A 21,097-nucleotide genomic window follows, 5' to 3' on the forward strand; every position below is an offset into this window, starting at 1 on the left:
AAAACTCATCGTTACCAAATTTGAACAGCAGTATTACCGTGAAAGTGATGTAGATCGTTGATCTCAAGCAGATGAAATCGTGAGAAGACGCTTAATTTTCTATTTAGTGATTCAAATAATGTGTATTGTTTATTTCTGAAGATTAAACTTTTATTTTTTCTCTTTATAAAGTTGTATTTTGTTTGCTGACAATTAAAAAGACACAACTTTACACTTCATTGACAGTGATTATTTTGGAATTTCCCCATTTGGAATTATTTTTCAAAACAGTTATAAAATTACAATACTTAAGAATTTATTTCCATTAATCACTTTTCACAATTTTTTAAAACTTTTTTTTGGAGGGGGTGGTGGATTGGGGACAGGGTTTCCGATACGCCAAGGAACTATTGTACATATCACTTGGTTACTAGTATTACTTGTGTTTTCTTAATTCTTATTACAAAAAAAAAAAAAAATAGAAATGTTTGGAGGACGCCAGTGACACTATCAATAAAAATATAACCTTTCTCTTTACATTGATGATCTCTATAATATTCGAATATATTCTGTTATCTAAAAATAAATGCAGTTTATTTATACACAGAATTTTCCTCAGCAGAAAATATTTTAGAGACTTTATTTAGTGAAGTGTTTTATCATTATTTCTTGATACATTTATAAACTCTTTTTTAATCTAAAAAAAATAAATCATTAATAAAACCATATAATAATGATTTTCAGTTGAAATTTGATAAGACAAACCTGAATATCCTTGCTCAGTAGAGCACAAGCTGTAGTCAAATTCCATCGATGTTACATCGGAGCATACGTCTAAAGATGTGTTCCCAGTGCATTGGTTTCCGTTACCAAAGTCATATGTGTAGGTAAAATTCGCTTGCATGATCAAGGGACATTGCGATATACTCAAAGCCCCTTCAATATTTTAGAATCAGAAATAAATGAATGCTCAATGAAGATATCAATAATAATTATCAATGCCACATCAAGACAATAGAATACCCGATGTTAAACTAAATTTAAAGTGAGAATAGTTTCTTCTTCATGCATATTTAAATACCACTTTCTGCCAGGTTAGATTATGCAAAAAAACAGTGTTATCTTTATGAGCCAGAAAGGATAATTAATGTCTGATGACGTATTAAAATGATCAAAACTCAACTGAGCTCATAGTAATCGAAAAAAAATAATCGGCCATCAAGGATGACGTTCACTCAGATTGCAAAAATTACTTATGACATTTTACTTCATAACTTGAATTTGAGAACTTTAACCCTGAGTAAACAACATCCTTAATAGTCGAGTTTCGAGATATCGTTTCGTTTGGCATAATGTTAAGAATTTTCTTTAACTTGCATGTAACTACGGAAAATTTTAACGTTTGGGGGAGTTCGGTTGACAGTAAAATGATGTGGTTTCCTGGATGGGGTAACTAACGTTAGATATGTTTTTAAGATGGATCTACACACCAATTTATCATTTGATCAATCGATTAAAACTGATATGAATTCATAAAAGTATTTGGTCGCCATATTAGTTTCGATCGCACTTAACTGCTACTTGGGTAAAATACCGGTCGAGAAAGTTACAGTGACCGTCGTTTGGTTTCCGATCGAGGCACGGACTTTTAAAGGCATGAACTACACTTTGTAGTGTTATGCTTAACAAAATGAAAACATGAATACAATTAATGTAAAATAAAAGAAGGACAATTCCAGGTATATTTTAGAAAGAATTTTCAAGTAATCCGCATTATCTTGCACATATAGTGGAAGCGATTAGAGTAACAATAGAAATCGAAACCCAATATGGCGGTAGTCGAAGATAAAAGGAGATGATGCATTATGCGTATTTATGAATTCATGAAAGCTTTAAGTAATTTTTTTAAAAATATGCTTTAACAAAAAAGGAACGATATCGGCCTTTGTTTATTGAACTACATCCCAGAGTACTCAATTTTTGTCACTTTAAAAAGAAAACATTTGGTTTTTTTTTCAATACTACAATCCTCGAAGATTGCAATTTCAACCTTAATCAGAGTCTTTAAAAACCGGCGCGCTAGGTTCCGTTCGTCACCCAAAGGAAGATTTTTTTCTTGCCTATAAAGCCGAGTAGTAAGCGCACTGGCTACTTTGAGAGGGGGTTCCGAGGGTCGTGAGTAATGGTGAATTTCATATATATATGTGTAGTATACGTGTATTATGAAATATGAACTTTGGAACTGTGCATTTTTTCTTGGGATATATATATATATATATATATATATATATATATATATATATATATATATATATATATATATATATGTAGCACTAAAAATAGCTAACGACACGAACAGTAGATATTGTCAAATTTTAGGGACAACCAGTCCCTTCTCCAGGTCAAAAGAAATAAATTACATGGGTAAAACCAAAGAAAACAAAATCTAGCGCTTCTACTAAAACTACTAAAGAAACTGTATAAAAGAAGAACTACGTTACAAACACTTTTAGTTCACATTCTTATAGATGGTGTTGACAACGGGGGTTCAAATTTTTATTTATTACATGTAACTCGGACGTCAATTTTAATTAGCTAATTAACACAATCAGGTTGACAGTCGCTTGATTACAGCATTGATTTTATGAACACCGTTTTATTTTTTCATGAATAATTGTGCATTTTGTATATTAAACGACGCATCCACGAAATTACATCCCCTTGAATGAACAAAAATATTCACAATCCATGAAAATTGGCCCCCACGAATTTAAATGATTCCACAGTATACTTCACTTCATGTAAAAGCAATCAACCTGAACTATACCCTAGTGTAATCTGGCTTTTTTTGGAGGACAAGAATCATTCACTCTGTGTTACTCGAGACATGTGCCAAGTAAAAAATAATCATGTCGAGCAAAAACTGTTGTGTGTGCCAATGGAACAATTTTGGGAGAAGTACTGTAAAGTAGATGCAGTTCATTCTTTGCAAAGAAAGTGTGCACTAGTGATATTTAAGCCAAAATGCAGAAGGAAGGTCTATGGATTAGAAAACATATAGGGGTGGCTCAGTTAGAGTTTTCTGCATCAGGTATGTCCCCTCATGCAAAGTTAATATTATTAATACGGAAAATAGTTCAGTTGAATGTACAGTGAATGATGATAGTGTTCGAACGCCTCGTACAGACAGAAACCAATACCGGCCATATAGGTCAAGTCTTTTGTTATTTGTAAAAGTACCTTTGGCTGCTGATTTCATTTTCAAAAAGATTTCATATACAAGATTAAAACTTAATCAGACCAGTTTTGCCATGTGTCTTTAGATAAATATATTATGCATCAATTGATACTTCTTAGAAGCTCTTTGATTACCTGTTTGCGGCAAAACAAGTTTATTCTGTCTCTTTGGAGGAAAAAATACCAAAAACTATATATAATACTTTTTTGTGAATTCATATTTCAAAAAAGATTATTTATCGATCCATCAAATAATATATTGTTGTGTCAAACCACCTTAAGCAGAAATTAATGTTTCTAGTGGTTCATGTGGCACTCGGTATTTTTTGTTACCAACCATTCTTCAAAAAGACCCTAGCCTGCCATGGGTCATAATTTGATTTAAATTGACAGTCTCCAGTAATGTTGAAATTTGCTGGATTAAGTCGAAAAAGAATCCGTGTATTTGGTGTATTAGGCAAAACGTCTGTAAAGAGAGGTTTTGTCATGGAGTAAACAAGGATCGATATATATGTTCAATCATATTTTTGTTAATTTCTGAAATATGAAACAAAATGATGAACTAACCCATAGCTGCATAATAAATGTACTGAGTTTCCGAAACTTTCTGGAATTCCCAACATAGCCCCAGTTGAAATGGCGATCCATAAAAATTAAAGACGTCTGATCTAAAATAGAAGAGAATCGCTACAGAGAATCAACCTTGTTTGAGAAACAACAAACAAGAAATTCAACAAAAAGAAAATGCATGAGCAAAATTGTTTTATAATGATGACTAAAGGGAGAAAGATGGGTTGTAGGAATTATTAAACTTTAGTTTTCTTGAGTAATTCATGTTTATTTTTGGATCTTGCACTGCATACATCTGTAACCGACCAATGATAGCTCATTAGTAGATCGTTAATGTTTTAATAATATACTCGGACATAGACATTTTTTTTTAAAAAGAAATGTTTTTAGGCATTGACAATTGACACATATCACATCATGTTTATATAATATGTACACATTTTTTCATATTTCTAAACAATTATCTGAAGATCGGGCATAACCAAGATGTTTAAACGCCTGAAATACATCAGTCGTATAGATCATTATCTCAATGTTTTTATTCAGGACTTGTTTTGATTGATTTGTAATTATACTTTATCATCGATATCATTTTTTTTTAAATTGAATTTTACGTACGTGAGAAGATACCGATTATCCTCTTTTAATGTGCACTCAAAAATTCTGGTTCCAAAATTAACTACACTCTTTTCTGTCGTAAGAGTTTTTCTTTGAATAACAGCACCTCCAAAGTCACTGACATGCCAACTTCCGACCATGTCTGTAGGAAATGTACATACAGCCTCTGTTAAAAAATGAATATTGAATTTAAATGTGTTACATATAATCATGATAATGGTTATAATAACAAATAAATAATATTGATAAATAAAATTAATCATAATTTAAGTATATGTCATTTGAACAAGAAAAACCAAATAAAAAAGTTAAACTTTTTGCGGAAAATCTACACATACATCATGTAATCATGATACATGCAACCAGGGATTTCTTAAATGCTTATGTTTTATTGTAACCCAGGTGTAAGAAGCCTTTCACTTTGATAAATAGAACCATTGGTGCATTTTGCTGCAGGAAAATTCGGGTTGATATGCCGTAGAGCTTGCAATAAACTACCAACATTTTTGTGCGTCATAAATTGCAAGTTTTTTTTGGTATGGGAAGAATTGTAGCTTAATGGCAAGTCAACCGGAATTTTCTTGTGGAGCTACACACCTGCAGCTAAAGGCTCTTTCACAATTGCCACAAGAGCACACAAAATATTCGTGCGCCCGAAAAATTTAGATTAGGGACTGTATGAAAAAGTATTTGTACGAAATTCGCAATATCTAAAGCGACCGTTGTGCGATTGCAAAAGCATTAACTCTTGCGATATGTCTTACGTCTATATGCGACTGTTGTACAATGTAAGAAAGTGTTGAGATAATTCTATATAAAGGATCGCACGGGTGATCAGGTGATCGGACAACTGAACGTGGGCCAATGCGAATGGACGTTTGGCGCTCGTGCGATCATGCGTTCCATTGTACGAATGGTCATGCGAGTGAATGCTGGAGAAAACGTACCAAAGAGAAAACGTACCCAATTCCTACGGTACGTTTTCTCCAAGAGACGTCTCCAAATAAAAACTCAAAGGTCAAGTAACATTGAAATGACTACTTTAAGCAGATTTATACTTATAAAAAACATGGTAAATTTATCAACTATTCATTATTCATAAACATAAAGTTTGAAATTTTGAACTCATATCATATCAAAGTCCTTCAAATATTTAATCGATGCATATATGTATATAAAAAACCTTACATAATCTATATTATTATAAAGATAACTTTATCAAAATTTACATATTCCTCTATATTTATGCATTAGCATATGCATTAAAGTAGTATTTAGAATGCCCAAGTCTTTTAAATATTCAACCGATACATATAAAAGAATCACTATTATTAAATTGAATTATCTATTAAATTCATATATTTCTCTATATACATGTATTTACTTTTTCCAGTGCCTGTGTTAAATACTACGTATCGATTTTGTACTATATAACTCATAACTTCGGGGTTTGCTTCTTTATATCTTAATATTTAATCGTACAATGGATTAAAATTATATAAATATAGGTAATAAGGAATCATTCTTTGCAAGGAAAGGTTCTATATGCACATACTAAAATCAGCCATCCTGTCGTTAGTGTAAAGAATGGGCATATTATTTTGTCTGTTTTCTCTTTGTATTACAAAAGGGGTTTCCTGTCTCATAACCTTAGTAGTTTAAGTTATACTGGCACTGTACCAGTAGGGTTAGACTTTGTATGTTTTGTTTTTACCCATGTATTTATTTTCTTTGTCCTGAAGAAAGGACTGGTTGTCCTGAAAATTTGACAATATCAACTGTTTGTGTCGTTAGCCATTTTTTAGTGCTTTATTTATTCAGTTTGCTGGATTTGTGTCTGTATAATTAATCCAACACTTTAACGATGCCTAGTGTTGTTGATTCTATTCAGTGCGTTTTATATTTATCTTAATCAAATGTATCTTTAGATCCACTAGCATCTTTTATCGGTACAGAGTCTCCTGCTACCTTGGTTGAATTTGAATTTGTTCCGTGTACATACTCAGTAGTTCTTACTTACTCTTCACTTCTATAATTATTTTTATTTAATTCAGCTTCAGTATTCCTTACTTTTTCTTTTGGAATCTTTTCAATTCCCCTTTTATATGTTTGCGATTTTTAGTTCATATCTCCTAAATTTGATATAACGAATTTTCAACCCTGGTACGACCTACCCCTCTCCATTATTAAGTCGTACCTTATTATTTTTTTTTTTTTGGTTCACTTCTTTCCTACAAATTATACATACTTTGGCTAATTAGTTTTCATTTTAAATTTAATTTATTTTTCATTGCTCTTAAACAAAACAATACCTTTAAGACTTCTGAAAAAAAAAATTAGAAATGTATCAAAACCAAACACAGACTATCAAATTTAGAAACGTATATCAACTGTGACATTATACCTAAAGGCTTCCAGATAAATGTCACTCCAAATATATGTTAGTTTCTAAGAACTTCCAAAAAATTCATATTAAGAAGATGCTCCAAAGAATAAATGTCTCTGGCTGTAGTGGGATAACCATAGACTTCGATAATTGGTAAAAGATAAAGTTTATTAGAATCTTCTTTTGATAAATCTACATCCCATGCACATTTTGTTAAAGCCAAAAGAATCATAACATTTATATAATCATATCAAATGACCTCAACAATACTCAGAAAAAGAAGTTCTTTCGGGATGGTGTTCGAATGACAAACAGAACTAAACAAATGTAATGTCACCTAGTCCTTCTGCAAAAAGTAGGCACTCTTTACGCTTTAAGCGCAAAAGGAAATCTGGTGAAGACGAGCCCTTGACCGATACGAACACTTGTCCAGTTCTGAATGCATATTAGGTTCCTTTAACAGACGTTGCTACTATCTAAAGGTCTCAATTTCTGCCCGCAATTTTTTTTAGTGAATAACAATAATAAGATCTGATTATTTGCTTCATTTCTTTACTTAAAGATATGACTTTCACACAAATCATCCTTTATAAGTCAATCGCATAATAAAGAAACAAGAAATAAAAAAATAAAAAAAATATTTTTTACCGACGCGGTAAAAAAAATACAAACTATTTTAATAGCCCGCCTTAACTGGGTCACGTGACATTCATCTCGGTCAATCATCAACAATGGTGACGACGAGAAAGATAGGTACACCGTTAGGTTTGACAGATTTGGCAATGAAAGAAAAAAGAGACAGACTGACAATGATATGAACAAAGGGAAGTTTGTCATCGGATACCATGTAGATTGATGGAATAGGAATTAAAGCCGAATTAAACTTAAGTTTCCATCATGAAGTTGTAGTTGTTTTGCTAGTCAGGTTCGTGCTCCATGTGTTCCGTGTCTTTGCTTTATAAGTCATAAAACCACAAGTGGATTTTTGCTTAGAAGAATTTTTGAATAAAGAATAAATAAACACTCTCAGTACATGCACCCCTCAAGGAGAGAAGTTTTTACTCCGTTTTCCGTGTCGATGATGCTTAAATCGTGTTTATCTTTATTACACAAAATTAACAATTTATATCGTTCTACATTGATATTTAATGAATATCGGAATATTAATGTCTCGAGCATTATCTGATATAAGAATTGTCTAATTTAAGACATGAAAAACGTGATTTTAATATGTAAACAAACTGTTCTTCCATCATGTTTTCAATGCTAGGTTTTCCCGCAATCATGCGCAGTGGCGTTTTAAATGGCAGATCATATTAATATTCATCAGACGTGTAGCAAAGTTTAGAGACAATTACCTAAAGACAGGACATGTTTTATGGGCCTAGAGTTTGTGAAACGTCTAATTATAAGAAGCAAGTTGTATATTTTTACTCCAACGCATGTCATTTTTACTCCAAATACGCCACATATACCTTTAAAAAATAGAAAATAAAATTTGAAAATATTGAGCTGTAATCGAGTCTACGGCCCTTTAATAAGAAAGAAACATTTCTAAAAAAAAACACTTCACCATTGAAAATATAAAAAAAGGTGCTGAAAATAGGGAAGAATTTACACCGAGCAAGGGGTCTGAAATTATAAACAGGGGAGAAGATATTTGTATTGCAATTTATCCGAAAATAATTCTAAAATAAAACTAGAACTTTTTGTCTATAACATAAAATAGGGGCTTTTCAACGGCCCCTTTTCCTTTTTCATTTCAATGTCAGAAAACAATCATATCTAACTTAGGAATGCAGCGCCAAAGAAAGATCCCTCCCAGAACTCTTCAAGTATGCATATTTTTAATTTCTTTCTTTAGAATATTTTCTAAAATCTTTCTAATCTTATAATATAGTTCAAAAATCATATTAAAGTGAGCACTCATTTCTCAGACAAAAAACTTGGCATACCTGTAAATTCTTTTAATAAGCAAAGCGAGATAACTCTTTCTAAATAAAAATTTAAATAAAAAAAAGTTGTGATATTTAGGTTTTAAAACCCTATAAGGAGTATAAATGACCAATTGGACCATAATAATAAAATTTTACTCTATATTCTGAACTATAACCCAAGAAGATTTTAACAAGAGGCCAATAGGCCTTAACATTTACCTGAGTAAATCCATACCTGAGTAAATCCATACACAAACTTGTCGAGGAGTCTCGATGTTTGTGTTAATGAAAAATTTAATCATATCAACTCAAGGCGTTTGTTTTTATATAACTATTAACTTTAATTGTTGATTTGGCACTGGACAATGAAATAACATTTGATTTGCCAAAGATAATATGGAGCTCAATTATGTGTAAGCGTCACAAGAAAAGGGAAAAGCTAAGACAATAGCTAACGAATATCTAGATAAGGCCAAAAAACATATTCCTGTTTCCTGTCGCCCGACCGACCCTACTTTTTACCCTTTGACCCTAGAAGGTTTTTTGTGATCATGGTGGTGATCGGTAAATTCGCCAGAATTTCCTCAGAAAGAGAAGTGAAGGTGCCCAGTCTTCTGAGTTCACAATCGTGTAAATTAACCCCACTAGCAAAAGAAGGATAGAAAACTAATCTACAACATTTTTACTGCATAAATTGACCTTGTGGTTAATAACTTGCGACTATCTTATCTTTAGGGATTATAAATAGGGATGATGAAACATTGTGCATTGGAAATTACAAAAATGATGTCTTTTACTACAAATCCTGATATTGCAGTTAATTAATAACCTGTTATTAGTTAATAACTGCAATAAATGTTAAAATTATCATTAAACTGCTCTCTATATTATCTTGAGAATTAAACATATCCTCTATATAACGTACGGTAGTAATTAAGTGGGTCAAAGGGTTGGACTAATACCCCAAATACACGGAAGTACAGAGACTGATTTAATTAATATTGACATTAAGCTAATAAAATACAGAAATATTTATCAAAAAGGCTAAATACATTCATATACATGTAGACTAAACTTTGCAAATAATTTTAGTTTTTATTTTTAATTGAAAAATTAATCTATTTTTTTTCTTTGCCTGTTGTTTTCTATACATTACATGCATCAATAATACAAAGACCTTTGGAAATTTTAAATCATCATTAACATACTGTACATTGTGAATATACTTCTCTCTCATTATTACATACATGCTCCAAGCTTTTAAAAATAAAATTGTTTTTTAAATAAAATATTTTTAAAAATAAATTGTTTTCCCTACCTACCTACCTACCCTAATTTTTTAGTGTGACGAGACCCAGGAATATTTTTTTGGCCTAAAATGCTTTTTAATGTGTTTGAAATCAAATACAGCTTTAGTGCTTAATATTATAAGTTTTTACATGGGTCTTAAGGTGTTTTTTATGGTCAAGATACGGTGTATTTGACAGTAGAATAAAGACACACAGTTTCAAGTTATATAAAAGAACGAGAACTCGACTAAAGGCTCCGATTAATCGATTAAGCCATCCGAGTAAAATTGAGATCTCTTTTTTACTAAATGGCCATATTGGCCCCACCCTAGATCCTTTACCCCTGACCCAGGGGCCATGAATTCCACAATTTTGGTAGAGCGCTTCAGAGACATCATAACCATGCATTCAGTTCAGTTTGAGTGGGAGTAGAAAGAAGATTTTTGAAAATTTGGCTTTTTTTGCATATTTGGCCCCGCCTTGATGGGTGGTAGAGCCATGTAGTTTTTAAGAAGAAGTTAAAAATGTAAAATTGTTAACGCACGACGCTGCACGACGACGGACAAAGACCAATTCTCAGGTGACCTAAAAATCGAATTAAGAATAAAATAGATACAGCTAAAGGGCTGTTTTCAATGTTGGTCCCTTAAGATCCCTTTTTTCAAATTGTCTGCCCAGAACCTTTTCCGGTCAGAGCACTATGAATGAAATATTGTAATATTTACTTGAAAACTTTTTGAGAAAACGAACGAATGAATTTTTGAACTTTAATAAAATGTTAATATTTAGGTCCTTAAAACCCCTACAAGGAGTCAAAATGGGCCCCACGGGCCATAATTTACAAATTGTACTCTCCACTTTGAATTATAACCAAAAAGATTTTTAAAATCGGATGAAATATAAAATACTTATACATGTAGCTAAAGGACTGTTTTGAACGTTTGCCCCTGTTCGAATTGTGTATCCAAACCTTTTTCCGGTCTTAGCATTTTGTGTGTCATTATACAGATGTAATATTGTATCATTTAAATATAAATCTTAGAGAAAACGCACGATGTGTGATTTTAGTTTAACATTGAAATTCTCATAATATACGATTTTTATCGACCTATTAAACCGGAAGTAGTCGAATTTTTTTTTATATATAGAACTTGGAATATATGTTAATTACATCCATCCTAATAATGTTCAGGCGTCATATAGATTTCAAAGGTCATTTGATTTTTTATTTTGGTTTTTTTTTTTCATCCCCTTTTTTCTGAAGTTTGGGGCCCAATATCTCAAAAACGATAATATATAAAAATTTGCCAACGCTTAAAATTTTATACACCTAGACAAGGTACATCTAATTCTAAAGTTTGAACGTTCTAACATTTAAAATAAACAAAATATTGCGTTTGTTTGATTTTTCCTTGTAGGTTTCGGAAGTACCGGAACCAGAAGTCCAATTAAAACTTTACATTCCGTAGATTGATAGATTGGCTGTAACACCGTTGCATAATTGAATCAATATCCCTTCCAGTTTTGAAAAATATTGCTGTTAAAAAACTGTCGAGTATAATGATAATAAAAAGACAAAAACAATAGGAACTTTTCGACCGAAAATCGAAAAGCCCTAATTTCAAGTTGGTAAATAATGACCTGTACGAAATATATATATAGTTGTGTCAAATAGTAATTCAAATGACATTCATTACGAATGACAGCAGATTCTTTCGTTACTTCTGGAATCTTGATCAGAGGACTGTTCTTAAATGAAATATTACAAATCAAAAACAAATAAAATATGCTTACGTGTTTGTTGCAGATAAACAAGAAACAAATGACACACAAGAAACATCTTCAAGCTATCCTTTTGATGATTAAATTCCCACCATTCAGATCATACTTTGATATGTACATTTCGTTAATTCGAAAATCACAAAAACGTATTAGAGTTAAATCTTGCTTTATTGTAATCTGAAGAGTGTGTTGTGTTATTTAATACTGAAAACAATTTCTTGCTGACTTTTTTGGGGTGTTATGATTTACGAGATAATCACTACACTTTAATCTCCTTTCGCTCGTTGTGGACGGTCAATGCTGTTGGAAAAGTGTCGGATTAAATCCACTGTCTCGTGACGAAAACGTTTTTTTACATACCTAAAGAAGGTTCAGTGGTCAGAGCCATTTTAATATTAATGTCCTTGATATTGGAAAAATGCTCAAATTTAATAGTTCATATTCTACAGCCAAAAATATCTCTAAAATTTTAATGTAGATCTGAAGGGTAATTTGTTTTTTCAAACGGCCTCCTTTTATTTTCTGAAAATTCAATTTCAGCTTTAAATCCCGTGTTGGTGGCTATCGCCGTAGCCACTCTGCGACGTTCTTTCTGAGGAAGTTAGCTATAAAACTAAGGAAATCAAAACCATATATAGATTATCTTTCACATTTTATTAAACAACTTATTTGATTTAAAGGGTTGATGAGCTAATAATTTATGTTATTAGTTTGAGATTGGCTGGTGTTACGTACTACAATTTAAGATTTGTTTTGAAAGGTATTCTTTGATCAAATACTAGTAGTGTACCCATGGAAACTGGCTATATAGTGGTATCCCCTCTAATGAAAATATCTACATCATGTATTTTCTACGAATCACAAAGGAAAGTAAATTTCCAATCCGAATATTATTAATTATTTTAACTCTCTAATGAATGACAAACGTATTATAACACTTAACTTACTTGCCTACACCTTTGGTTTTTCAAAACATGTGAGATGATGTCCGTCAGGTATAATTGAATTTCAACTGATAAGTTATTATATTGAAATTAATTAAAAATCTACTTTCATTTCCGATAAACAAGCCCGAAATAGCATTCAAAGTACCGAAGTACTGACGGGAGTTGATTTTATCGATTGTTATTCATTTAAAAATCAACGATATGTTATTTTGCACAACAAGTAGTATCTAATCTGTATTTGAATTACGCACATATTTATAATATGAATTTTCGGATTTTTTCGACAAAAATTTCGAGAAACCCTATATGAATCATATGTTGTGTAATATTTTAAGATAGAATTTATTCCTTCAAATTATGCATCAATAATCGAAATATTTCGAAAAATTGTAAGAATCCAAGCAATATTGAACTCTAGGGTCGTTCAACGCTCGGCTGTCTCTATTAATCTCCAACAAGCAAGAGAGAGTTTGTCGAAGATTTACGGAGACAGTCGAGCGTCTGGTTGAACGAGACTACATTGAACTCTGACATAGGAATACATACAACTACAAAATAATAAATTGTTCGAACTATTTAAAATCTGACTATTTTCAGGGTGTCTATACATAAGTTTCCTTGAAAAAACAATGCTTCAGCATACATTACATCGAATTTGTCGATTATTTTCAAGAACTAAATCTTGTCAGCGGAGATGATTTGTGCATAGGTCCAAACACTGTTTCAGTTTCGGTTTGCCTGAGTAACTGCATAGGAGAGTTGGTTAAAATCAACTCCCAAAAATGAGAGTAAGGTGGTGGACACGCTTTGGCGGATCCAAGTCAAGGATAGTCTTGATCAAAATATATACTTGCAATGAAATAATATTGAATGATTACGTATAGCGTGAATATATTTACTGTGAGCCTATTTAGAGAATATATAAAAGTTAAGCTTTAACAAATGTCGAATTAATAGAATGAGTCAATTCGTTTCTTGATTGGGCGATTTTAAGTCGCTTGCGAAGCACGACCTTTAGTGAGAGAATGGGATAGAACTTTCCAGAACGGGGTAACTAAGAACGCGAATTGACTACTTAAAGAAAAGTGTAGGACGAGTTCATTATGCATCGCGGGCAGATGCCTTGGATCGGACTTCGATTAATACAATCAAAGTACTGAAGTACTGATGGGAGTTGATTTTATCGATTATCATTTATTCTAAAATCAACGATATCAGATAATGCATGACAAGTAGTATCAGTTATCGAAATATTTCTGAGAAATGGTATGGACCCAGGCAAGATTGAACTCTAGTCTTGTTCACCCAAATGCTCGGCTGTCTCCGTTTATCTCCGACAAGCAAGAGAGACATAGAGCGAGTTCGATCACAAACCACGGTCGCCGTAGTTCAACTAAAATGAAATCGAACTCACTTGAGTCTGACTAAAATAAAACCGTGGCCCAACCAACGGAGAGTCTCTGGTCTGTCTCTTGTCTGGTAGTTTAAAGATGGCGGCAGAAAGCGAAACCTCCAAAAATTGCTTTTTAGCTCACCTGAACCGAAGGTTCAAGTGAGCTTTTCTGATCACCCGTTGTCCGTCGTCTGTCCGTCCGTCCGTCCGTCCGTCTGTCTGTCCGTCCGTCTGTAAACTTTTCACATTTTTGACTTCTTCTCTAGAACCACCTAGCCAAATTCAACCAAACTTGGTACAAAGCATCCTTATGGAAAGGGGATTCTAAATTGTTAAAATAAAGGGCACAACCCTTTTTAAAAGGGAGATAATTGCAAAACTGCGAAAATTGGGTGGGTGTCTTAAAAAATCTTCTTCTTAAGAACCACTGCACCAGATATGCCAATATTTACACCAAAACTTGTATATATAGTGAAGATTCTAAATTGTAAAAATCGCGGTCCCCGGGTCAATACTGGGGTCCCAAGAGGGGTTCAAAACTGATTAAAAAAGACAAACTTAACATAGAAATATATGGGGGAAAATGTTTTTAAAAATGTATTCTTAAGGACAACAGTGCTAAATTTAGTGAGATTACTATACAAATACCCTAAGATAGTGTAGATTCTAAATTGTGAAAACCGTGATCCCCGGACTAATACTACGTACGGCTCCAAAATATGTTCAAAGTTTAACATAGACTTATATAATGGGAAAATGTTTTTAAACTGTTCTTTTTAAGAATAACAATGCTACAGTTTGTGAGACTACTATGCAATCATTCTAAGATAGTGCATTGTTTAAATCATTTTTTATTTAAAAGAAGTATTAAAAAAAAAGAAAAAAGAAATTTCCATGATAAGTTTATCATAGTTAAATTATCTGGAAATACAAATTTATGTTTATCGACTAGTTTTTTTTGTTCTGTTTTTTTTGTTTTGTTTTTTTTTAATTTCGATCCAGACATGATCCAAGTGCTCGGGATCAAAGATCATAAATTCAAACAACTTCAAAAAGGTGTGGATCTTAGTTTTTACGAAGTTTTGATTCACAAACACACAGTAAGAAAAGATAAAGGAACAAAATATAAAAATGGTTATGGAAAAAAAGTGAAATCATTGATAGACTTTATCAACTATATATAGACTTTTCATGTTTTTTGAGTTTAGTCTATAAGACAGATGATCGATGAGAATGCAAAATCTAACATGCCTAATGTCCTCATCACACCTGCAATATTTTTATTTGATGAATCGATAAAGAAGCTTTTAATGATTGAAATACAAAAGAGATGCAAAACAATCTTTAATTATTTAACGAATATTTTTCAATTTTTTCAGTGAAATGGGATTTTTTTTTTTACTGGAAATGTGTATTTTAGAGCTTAAAATTCAGTTTTATTTGATGTATAAAATAACTATGAATAAAAACATGCCAAAGATAAAATTGTTTCTTCTTTTTATGTATTGTTTAATATATGGCAAAATCTTGAAATATATGAGTTTTACAATATTTATTCAGAGTTCACTTCATAATAAACCCTTTCGAAAAAAAATGACACAAGGACTATTGTTCAGGTGAGCGATTTGTGGCCCATGGGCCTCTTGTTTTAAATCAGCACAACATGCAATGTGTTAAATTTTAGCGCGCACACATATGATTTAATGTGTTTACAAGGTATTGTTCGTACTTTTTCATGAACAGTAAAATTATAAGTAGCAATTAACATCTATCTCATTTTTTTAACCAGACATCGACCAATGTGCGTTCGAACACAGACATGCGCACCATAAGTTTTCCTTACTACCCTGGTTTAACTCTAGTTAATGATCGAACTCGCCCTCTATGTTTTATCGGATATTAACGGAGACAGTCGTGCGTCTGGTTGAACGAGACTACATTTAACTCTAGCGTAGGAATACATACGACTTCAAAAAATATCTAAACTGTTTGTGCCATTTAAAATCTCACAAGGTTTAAATAAGTTTTCCTGAAAGACAATGTTTCAGAATACATTGCATCAAATTTATCGATTATTTTGAAGAACTACTTGTTGTCAGCGGTATTGATTTGTGCTTAGGTCCAAGCACTGTTTCACTTTCGGTTTGCTCGAGTAAGTGCATTGGAGAGTTGATTAAAATCAACTCCCAAAAAGTTAATAAATAAAATGGAACAATTAATACGATTTTAGTATTATTAATGGAAAGAACTTTCCACAACCCGTTCTAGAAACTGTAATTACTTATCAATCAAAAACATGCTTACTAGCCTGTTACCATACATATATCATGTGTTGTTTAATTTTTTTAAATTGCAATACAATTGAGTATCTGACTTCTGATCTGATATTTATTCAACTTTATATTTAAACTAAGAGTTTTAAAGAATAAGATATAGTATGACCGTTCATTATACCATGCTGTGTCTTTTTATTTATTCTCATTCAGTAAGACAATGAAATTTTTTTTCAGGTGTGAAGCATGTGAAGAACGTGGAATGTGTTACAAATCCTCCCTTCCTTGATCATGTTTATGTTGCTGGTACATCACCAGGTTCTACTGATGTGAACGTCCAGGATACAGCAGTGCAAACGGACCTGACCATGATAATACTAACATAATGTCTGATCAAATCTTCAAGCAAAATTTGATGACAAGACCACTCTTTTATGAGAATGTTTATTGAGACTGTTACCAAAAATGACGAGAATGTTAAGTTGTACACATATTTACCATCACATGTTATCCTATTATGTGTTTTAGCTGCGAAGTGTTCAGCATTTATATACTGGTCAGGTCAACCCAGTGCTCAGGAGAAAAATTAACAGAGGAACAGACATGGAAAACATGGTCCATCAAGAAAATTATCTTTTTATCAGGAATTTAATCTTTCACTCGTTCGCTTACGTTTAGGTTTATTTGACAGGCGCGTAGCATTGGATGGGGTGGGGTGGGGGGGAGGGAGGGGAGGGAGCCCCCCCCACCCCACTTTTTTGCGCAACAAAGATTTTTCTTAAATTTACATACAACAAATTGTGCCCCCCCCCCCCCCCACTTTTATGGGACCATGTACAAAATTTAATTGAAAATAAGGAAATAATAATTTCTTTTTTTTTTGGCTTGTCAAGATTTTTTGGATGAGTCTGCCCCCCCCCCCCCCCCCCCCACTTTCAAAAACGATGCTACGTGCCTGTTTGAGTTATGAATTACTGATCTGTTTGGAGTATCTAAAGGTAGAGTTTTCCAGATTTTTATTACTTGGATAATTTTTGTCAAATGCATTTGGAAATTTTTTGAGATGGCCATCTCGGAGACAAGTAAAAAAGTATAATTTATGATATTGTCCTTTAGAAAGAAGTATCCTAATACACGTGCTGTTATAGATTGTAATGAATTTTTTTTACAACGACCTAGATCTCCAACTGCTCAAGCAGCTACATATAGTATATATAAGTCTAAAAACACAGCAAAATGATTGCTAGCTATTTCACCAGCAGGGAACTATACTTTTGTTTCAAAACCTGTATGGTGGCAATATGTCTGATAGATTTATTACAGAGGGTTCATGGTTTTTAAATTTTGTGGAAGAGTATGATGACATAATGGATGACAGAGATTTTACAATAAGAGATCTTCTCACTGATAAGAAAGCCACTCTAAATATTCCTCCTTTTACCAGAAAATGTCCAGGGAGGGGAGGGGGAAGAAACGCCTTCATGTCTACCAAAAGGGGATAAACCCAGACAATACTTAAAAAACTGGCGGCCTATTTCACTATTAAAATAATGTTATCTATAAACTTATTTTAGGTTGTCTTAGTTATAGAATAAGATCTACTTAGATATTCATATCTCTGATGCCCAGTCAGGTTTTATTAAAGGAAGATTCATTGAAGAAAATACAAGGTTTATTTATGACTTAATGCACTATACTGAACATAAAAAAATTCCAGGACTGTTGGTCCTAATTGATTTTGAAAAAGATTTTCATTCTATCTCTTGGTCATTTATTTATAAAGTCTTGAACTATTTTGGTTTTGGTAATAATATAATACAGTGGGTTAAAATATTAAATACAAATTTTAAGGCTTCATTGTTGCAAAGTGGCTTTTTATCTAATTACCTCGAAAGAGGTTGTAGACAGGGAGAACCTATTGCACCCTATTTATTCCTCCTTTGTGCTGAAATACTTTCAATTCTTATTGAACAAAACAATAAAATAAAGGGTATTACAATAGGCAGTAAAGAACATAAAATAAGTCAATATGCAGATGACACATCTCTTATTTTGGATGGTTCACCTACTTCACTATTGCATCTTTAGATACTCTAGACTTTTATTCAAACATTTCTGGGTTAAAAATAAATAGTTCAAAAACAAAAATTATATGGATTGGCTCAAAAAAATTTTCAAAGCAGGTTTTTCACCACACGAGATGGAAACTAGATTGGGGCTCAACAACTTTTAGTTTACTGGGTATTAACTTTTCTGTCGATCTTGAAAAAATTACTGAGTTAAATTATTTTATACAAGTTCCAAAAATTAAAAGCATGCTTCAACAATGGAAAAGAAGAAAGCTTACACCAACTGGACGTGTGACGGTTGTAAAATCTCTAGTTATTCCAAAAATCAATCATTTATTTATGTCTTTACCTACTCCTAAAGAGGTAAACACCACATTGAACAAAGATATTTTTGAATTTTTTTGGAATGCCAAATGTGATAAAATAAAACGTGCAGTAGTTATTCAAGAATATCAAAAAGGAGGTTTAAAAATGTTGGATATAAACAAGTTTATTATGCCATTAAAATGTTCATGAATTAAAAGATAATAATTGTTGGACATAGCTCATGGACCTCCATATTGAAGGCCATTAATGGTGAAGACTTTGTTACTTGATTTTGGTGATGCATTTATTACTGAATGTGTTTTTCCCAAAAATGATAATTTTTGGAAAGATGTATTTAAATCAATGCTCTATGTTATAAAATCTTTTGATGATAATTATATTGAAGAAAACTTTTTATTTTATGCCTATTTGGTACAATAGTCATATTAGAGTTGGTATGAAAAATTGTTTATAAAATGTTGGTACAAAAAAGGTGTAAAGGTCATCAATGACTTTCTAGATGATAATGGAAATTTTTTGTCGCATGTAAGTTTTCAAAAAAAAAAATTGATCTGCATAATTATGTGTACAATGCAATACATTAGTATAGTTAGTGCTATATCAATACATCTAAAATCCTTTCTACCATTTATATTTCATGTCAGAAAGTTTACCAACAACTGGCTTGTATGGAAACATATATTTGATTATTAAACAAGCAATCACTGCCAAATCTGGGTGAATGTGAGCATGAATGTGTGGGCTTTGAATTATATTATTAAAATGTTTGTATGCATATTAAAAATAATAAATAAATCAATCAATAAAAAAGATAAAATAAAATAAAATAAAGCAAACGCGTAAGATAGTCAAACTCAGAATTCATGTAGAGAGGGCTATACAGAGACTTTAAGTGATTTAGGCGCTATACAGAGACAAAGACTTAAGTTATTAAGGCTGAAAGGAAATGAAATTCCTTCGTCACCTTAAACAGTTATTAATCAAATAATTAAAGTTTCAGTATTTCTTTGTAACTTAATGCCAACTCTAGTGAGAAAGTAGAAGCCCTGATGTTGTTGTTTTTAAAGAATCAGTATATTTAGAGTTACATGTATTAGATATGACATGTTAATTGATAAAGCATGCACCAATATTTGTGCTCTTTGATTCCAATTTTTTCCTGAAATATTGAACATTCATATGTATTGTCATCCAGTAAATAATTTTCAACTAGATAAATTAATCAGAATATAGTATTAGTATTTTGAAGTACTTTATCAAAGTACTTTATCAATCATGATATAGGTATTGTGTTTTGCTATTTAATAATTGTTCATTAAACATTTGCAACACGAATCTAATTTCTCTCTGAAAGAGACTTTACATATTAATCCTTACATAACAATGCACAATATTACATTCCTTGCAAATTTGGTTGTAAAAAATTCTCAAAAAATACAAACCATCACCTCCCAATAGAAATTGCTAGGTGGAACAATACACCACGTGAAGACCGAAAGTGCGGCTAACGTGAAGCCAATCAAATTGGCGATGAATTTCATTATGTTTAGAATGTAGTGCATTATGTCACGTATAAGAAAAACATCGTTTAGTAATTATTATCTTAAAAACCCAAACACCTTAAAATTTAGAACACTTGGTTCATCCTCAAATCATGTAATTTTTATGAAAATGTTTACTTTAATTAGAAATATATTTGATTTGGTCGGTCATCCCACGTAACATCTATAAAAAAAATTCATTGTTTTAAATACTGTTTCTCTTTTGTAAATCCTGCCTTTCTTTTAGCTTTGTATATAATTCTTCTGCATCTCATGTAACATTAAATGTTATGAGTGAAATAAATGAACTTGTACTTGATTTTTTTAACAATGAATCCCAAAGTGATGGATCAAAGAATATTCTTTCACTGTAAATTTTGTGTTTTCCAATTTTGACACCACCTTTCAAATATTAAAATTATTATAATTAAGGATGACGTTTACTCAGAATGAAAAAAAATTCCACTGATGATAATGAAAAACCAACTACTGTGTGTTGTTGACCTTACATGGTAGTGTTATTCTTCACTTTCAAATAAGTAGGTCAATAACCTACTTTTTGAGGTAATGGTCATTGAATATTTTTTGAAAATTTAAGAAAAATCCATAAAAAATTTACTCTATGATTGAGATTTTCTTAATTGTGAAAATAATACAAATTGCTTAATTCGTTGACAAATGAAATACAGTTTATGAATGGTAGTGACATTAAATAGATACAAAGAATTAAGTTTTCATTCACAATTTTT

General features: G+C 31.8%; 1 protein-coding gene across 3 annotated transcripts in view; it reads right to left on the minus strand.

The window, feature by feature from the left end:
- Positions 1–12,883, minus strand: part of LOC128157478 (uncharacterized) — a 31,975-nt gene extending 19,092 nt beyond the window's left edge. The window contains exons 1-5 of one of the 3 annotated variants that reach the window (XM_052820041.1): positions 12,746–12,883; positions 4,405–4,570; positions 3,784–3,884; positions 3,554–3,682; positions 745–915 (exon numbers count right to left, since the gene is read on the minus strand). In XM_052820041.1, coding sequence (XP_052676001.1) covers positions 745–915; positions 3,554–3,682; positions 3,784–3,884; positions 4,405–4,544 — 541 coding nt within the window. In that variant the 5' untranslated portion in view covers positions 4,545–4,570; positions 12,746–12,883. Of the gene's footprint in view, positions 1–744; positions 916–3,553; positions 3,683–3,783; positions 3,885–4,404; positions 4,571–11,810; positions 11,967–12,745 lie in introns of those variants that run through there. The other 2 variants (XM_052820040.1, XM_052820042.1) reach the window with 2 other exon arrangements.
- Positions 12,884–21,097: the final 8,214 nt, after the last annotated feature.

This window comes from Crassostrea angulata, chromosome 7 (genome assembly GCF_025612915.1).
Source record: "Crassostrea angulata isolate pt1a10 chromosome 7, ASM2561291v2, whole genome shotgun sequence".
NCBI classification, from domain to species: Eukaryota; Metazoa; Mollusca; class Bivalvia; order Ostreida; family Ostreidae; genus Magallana; species Magallana angulata.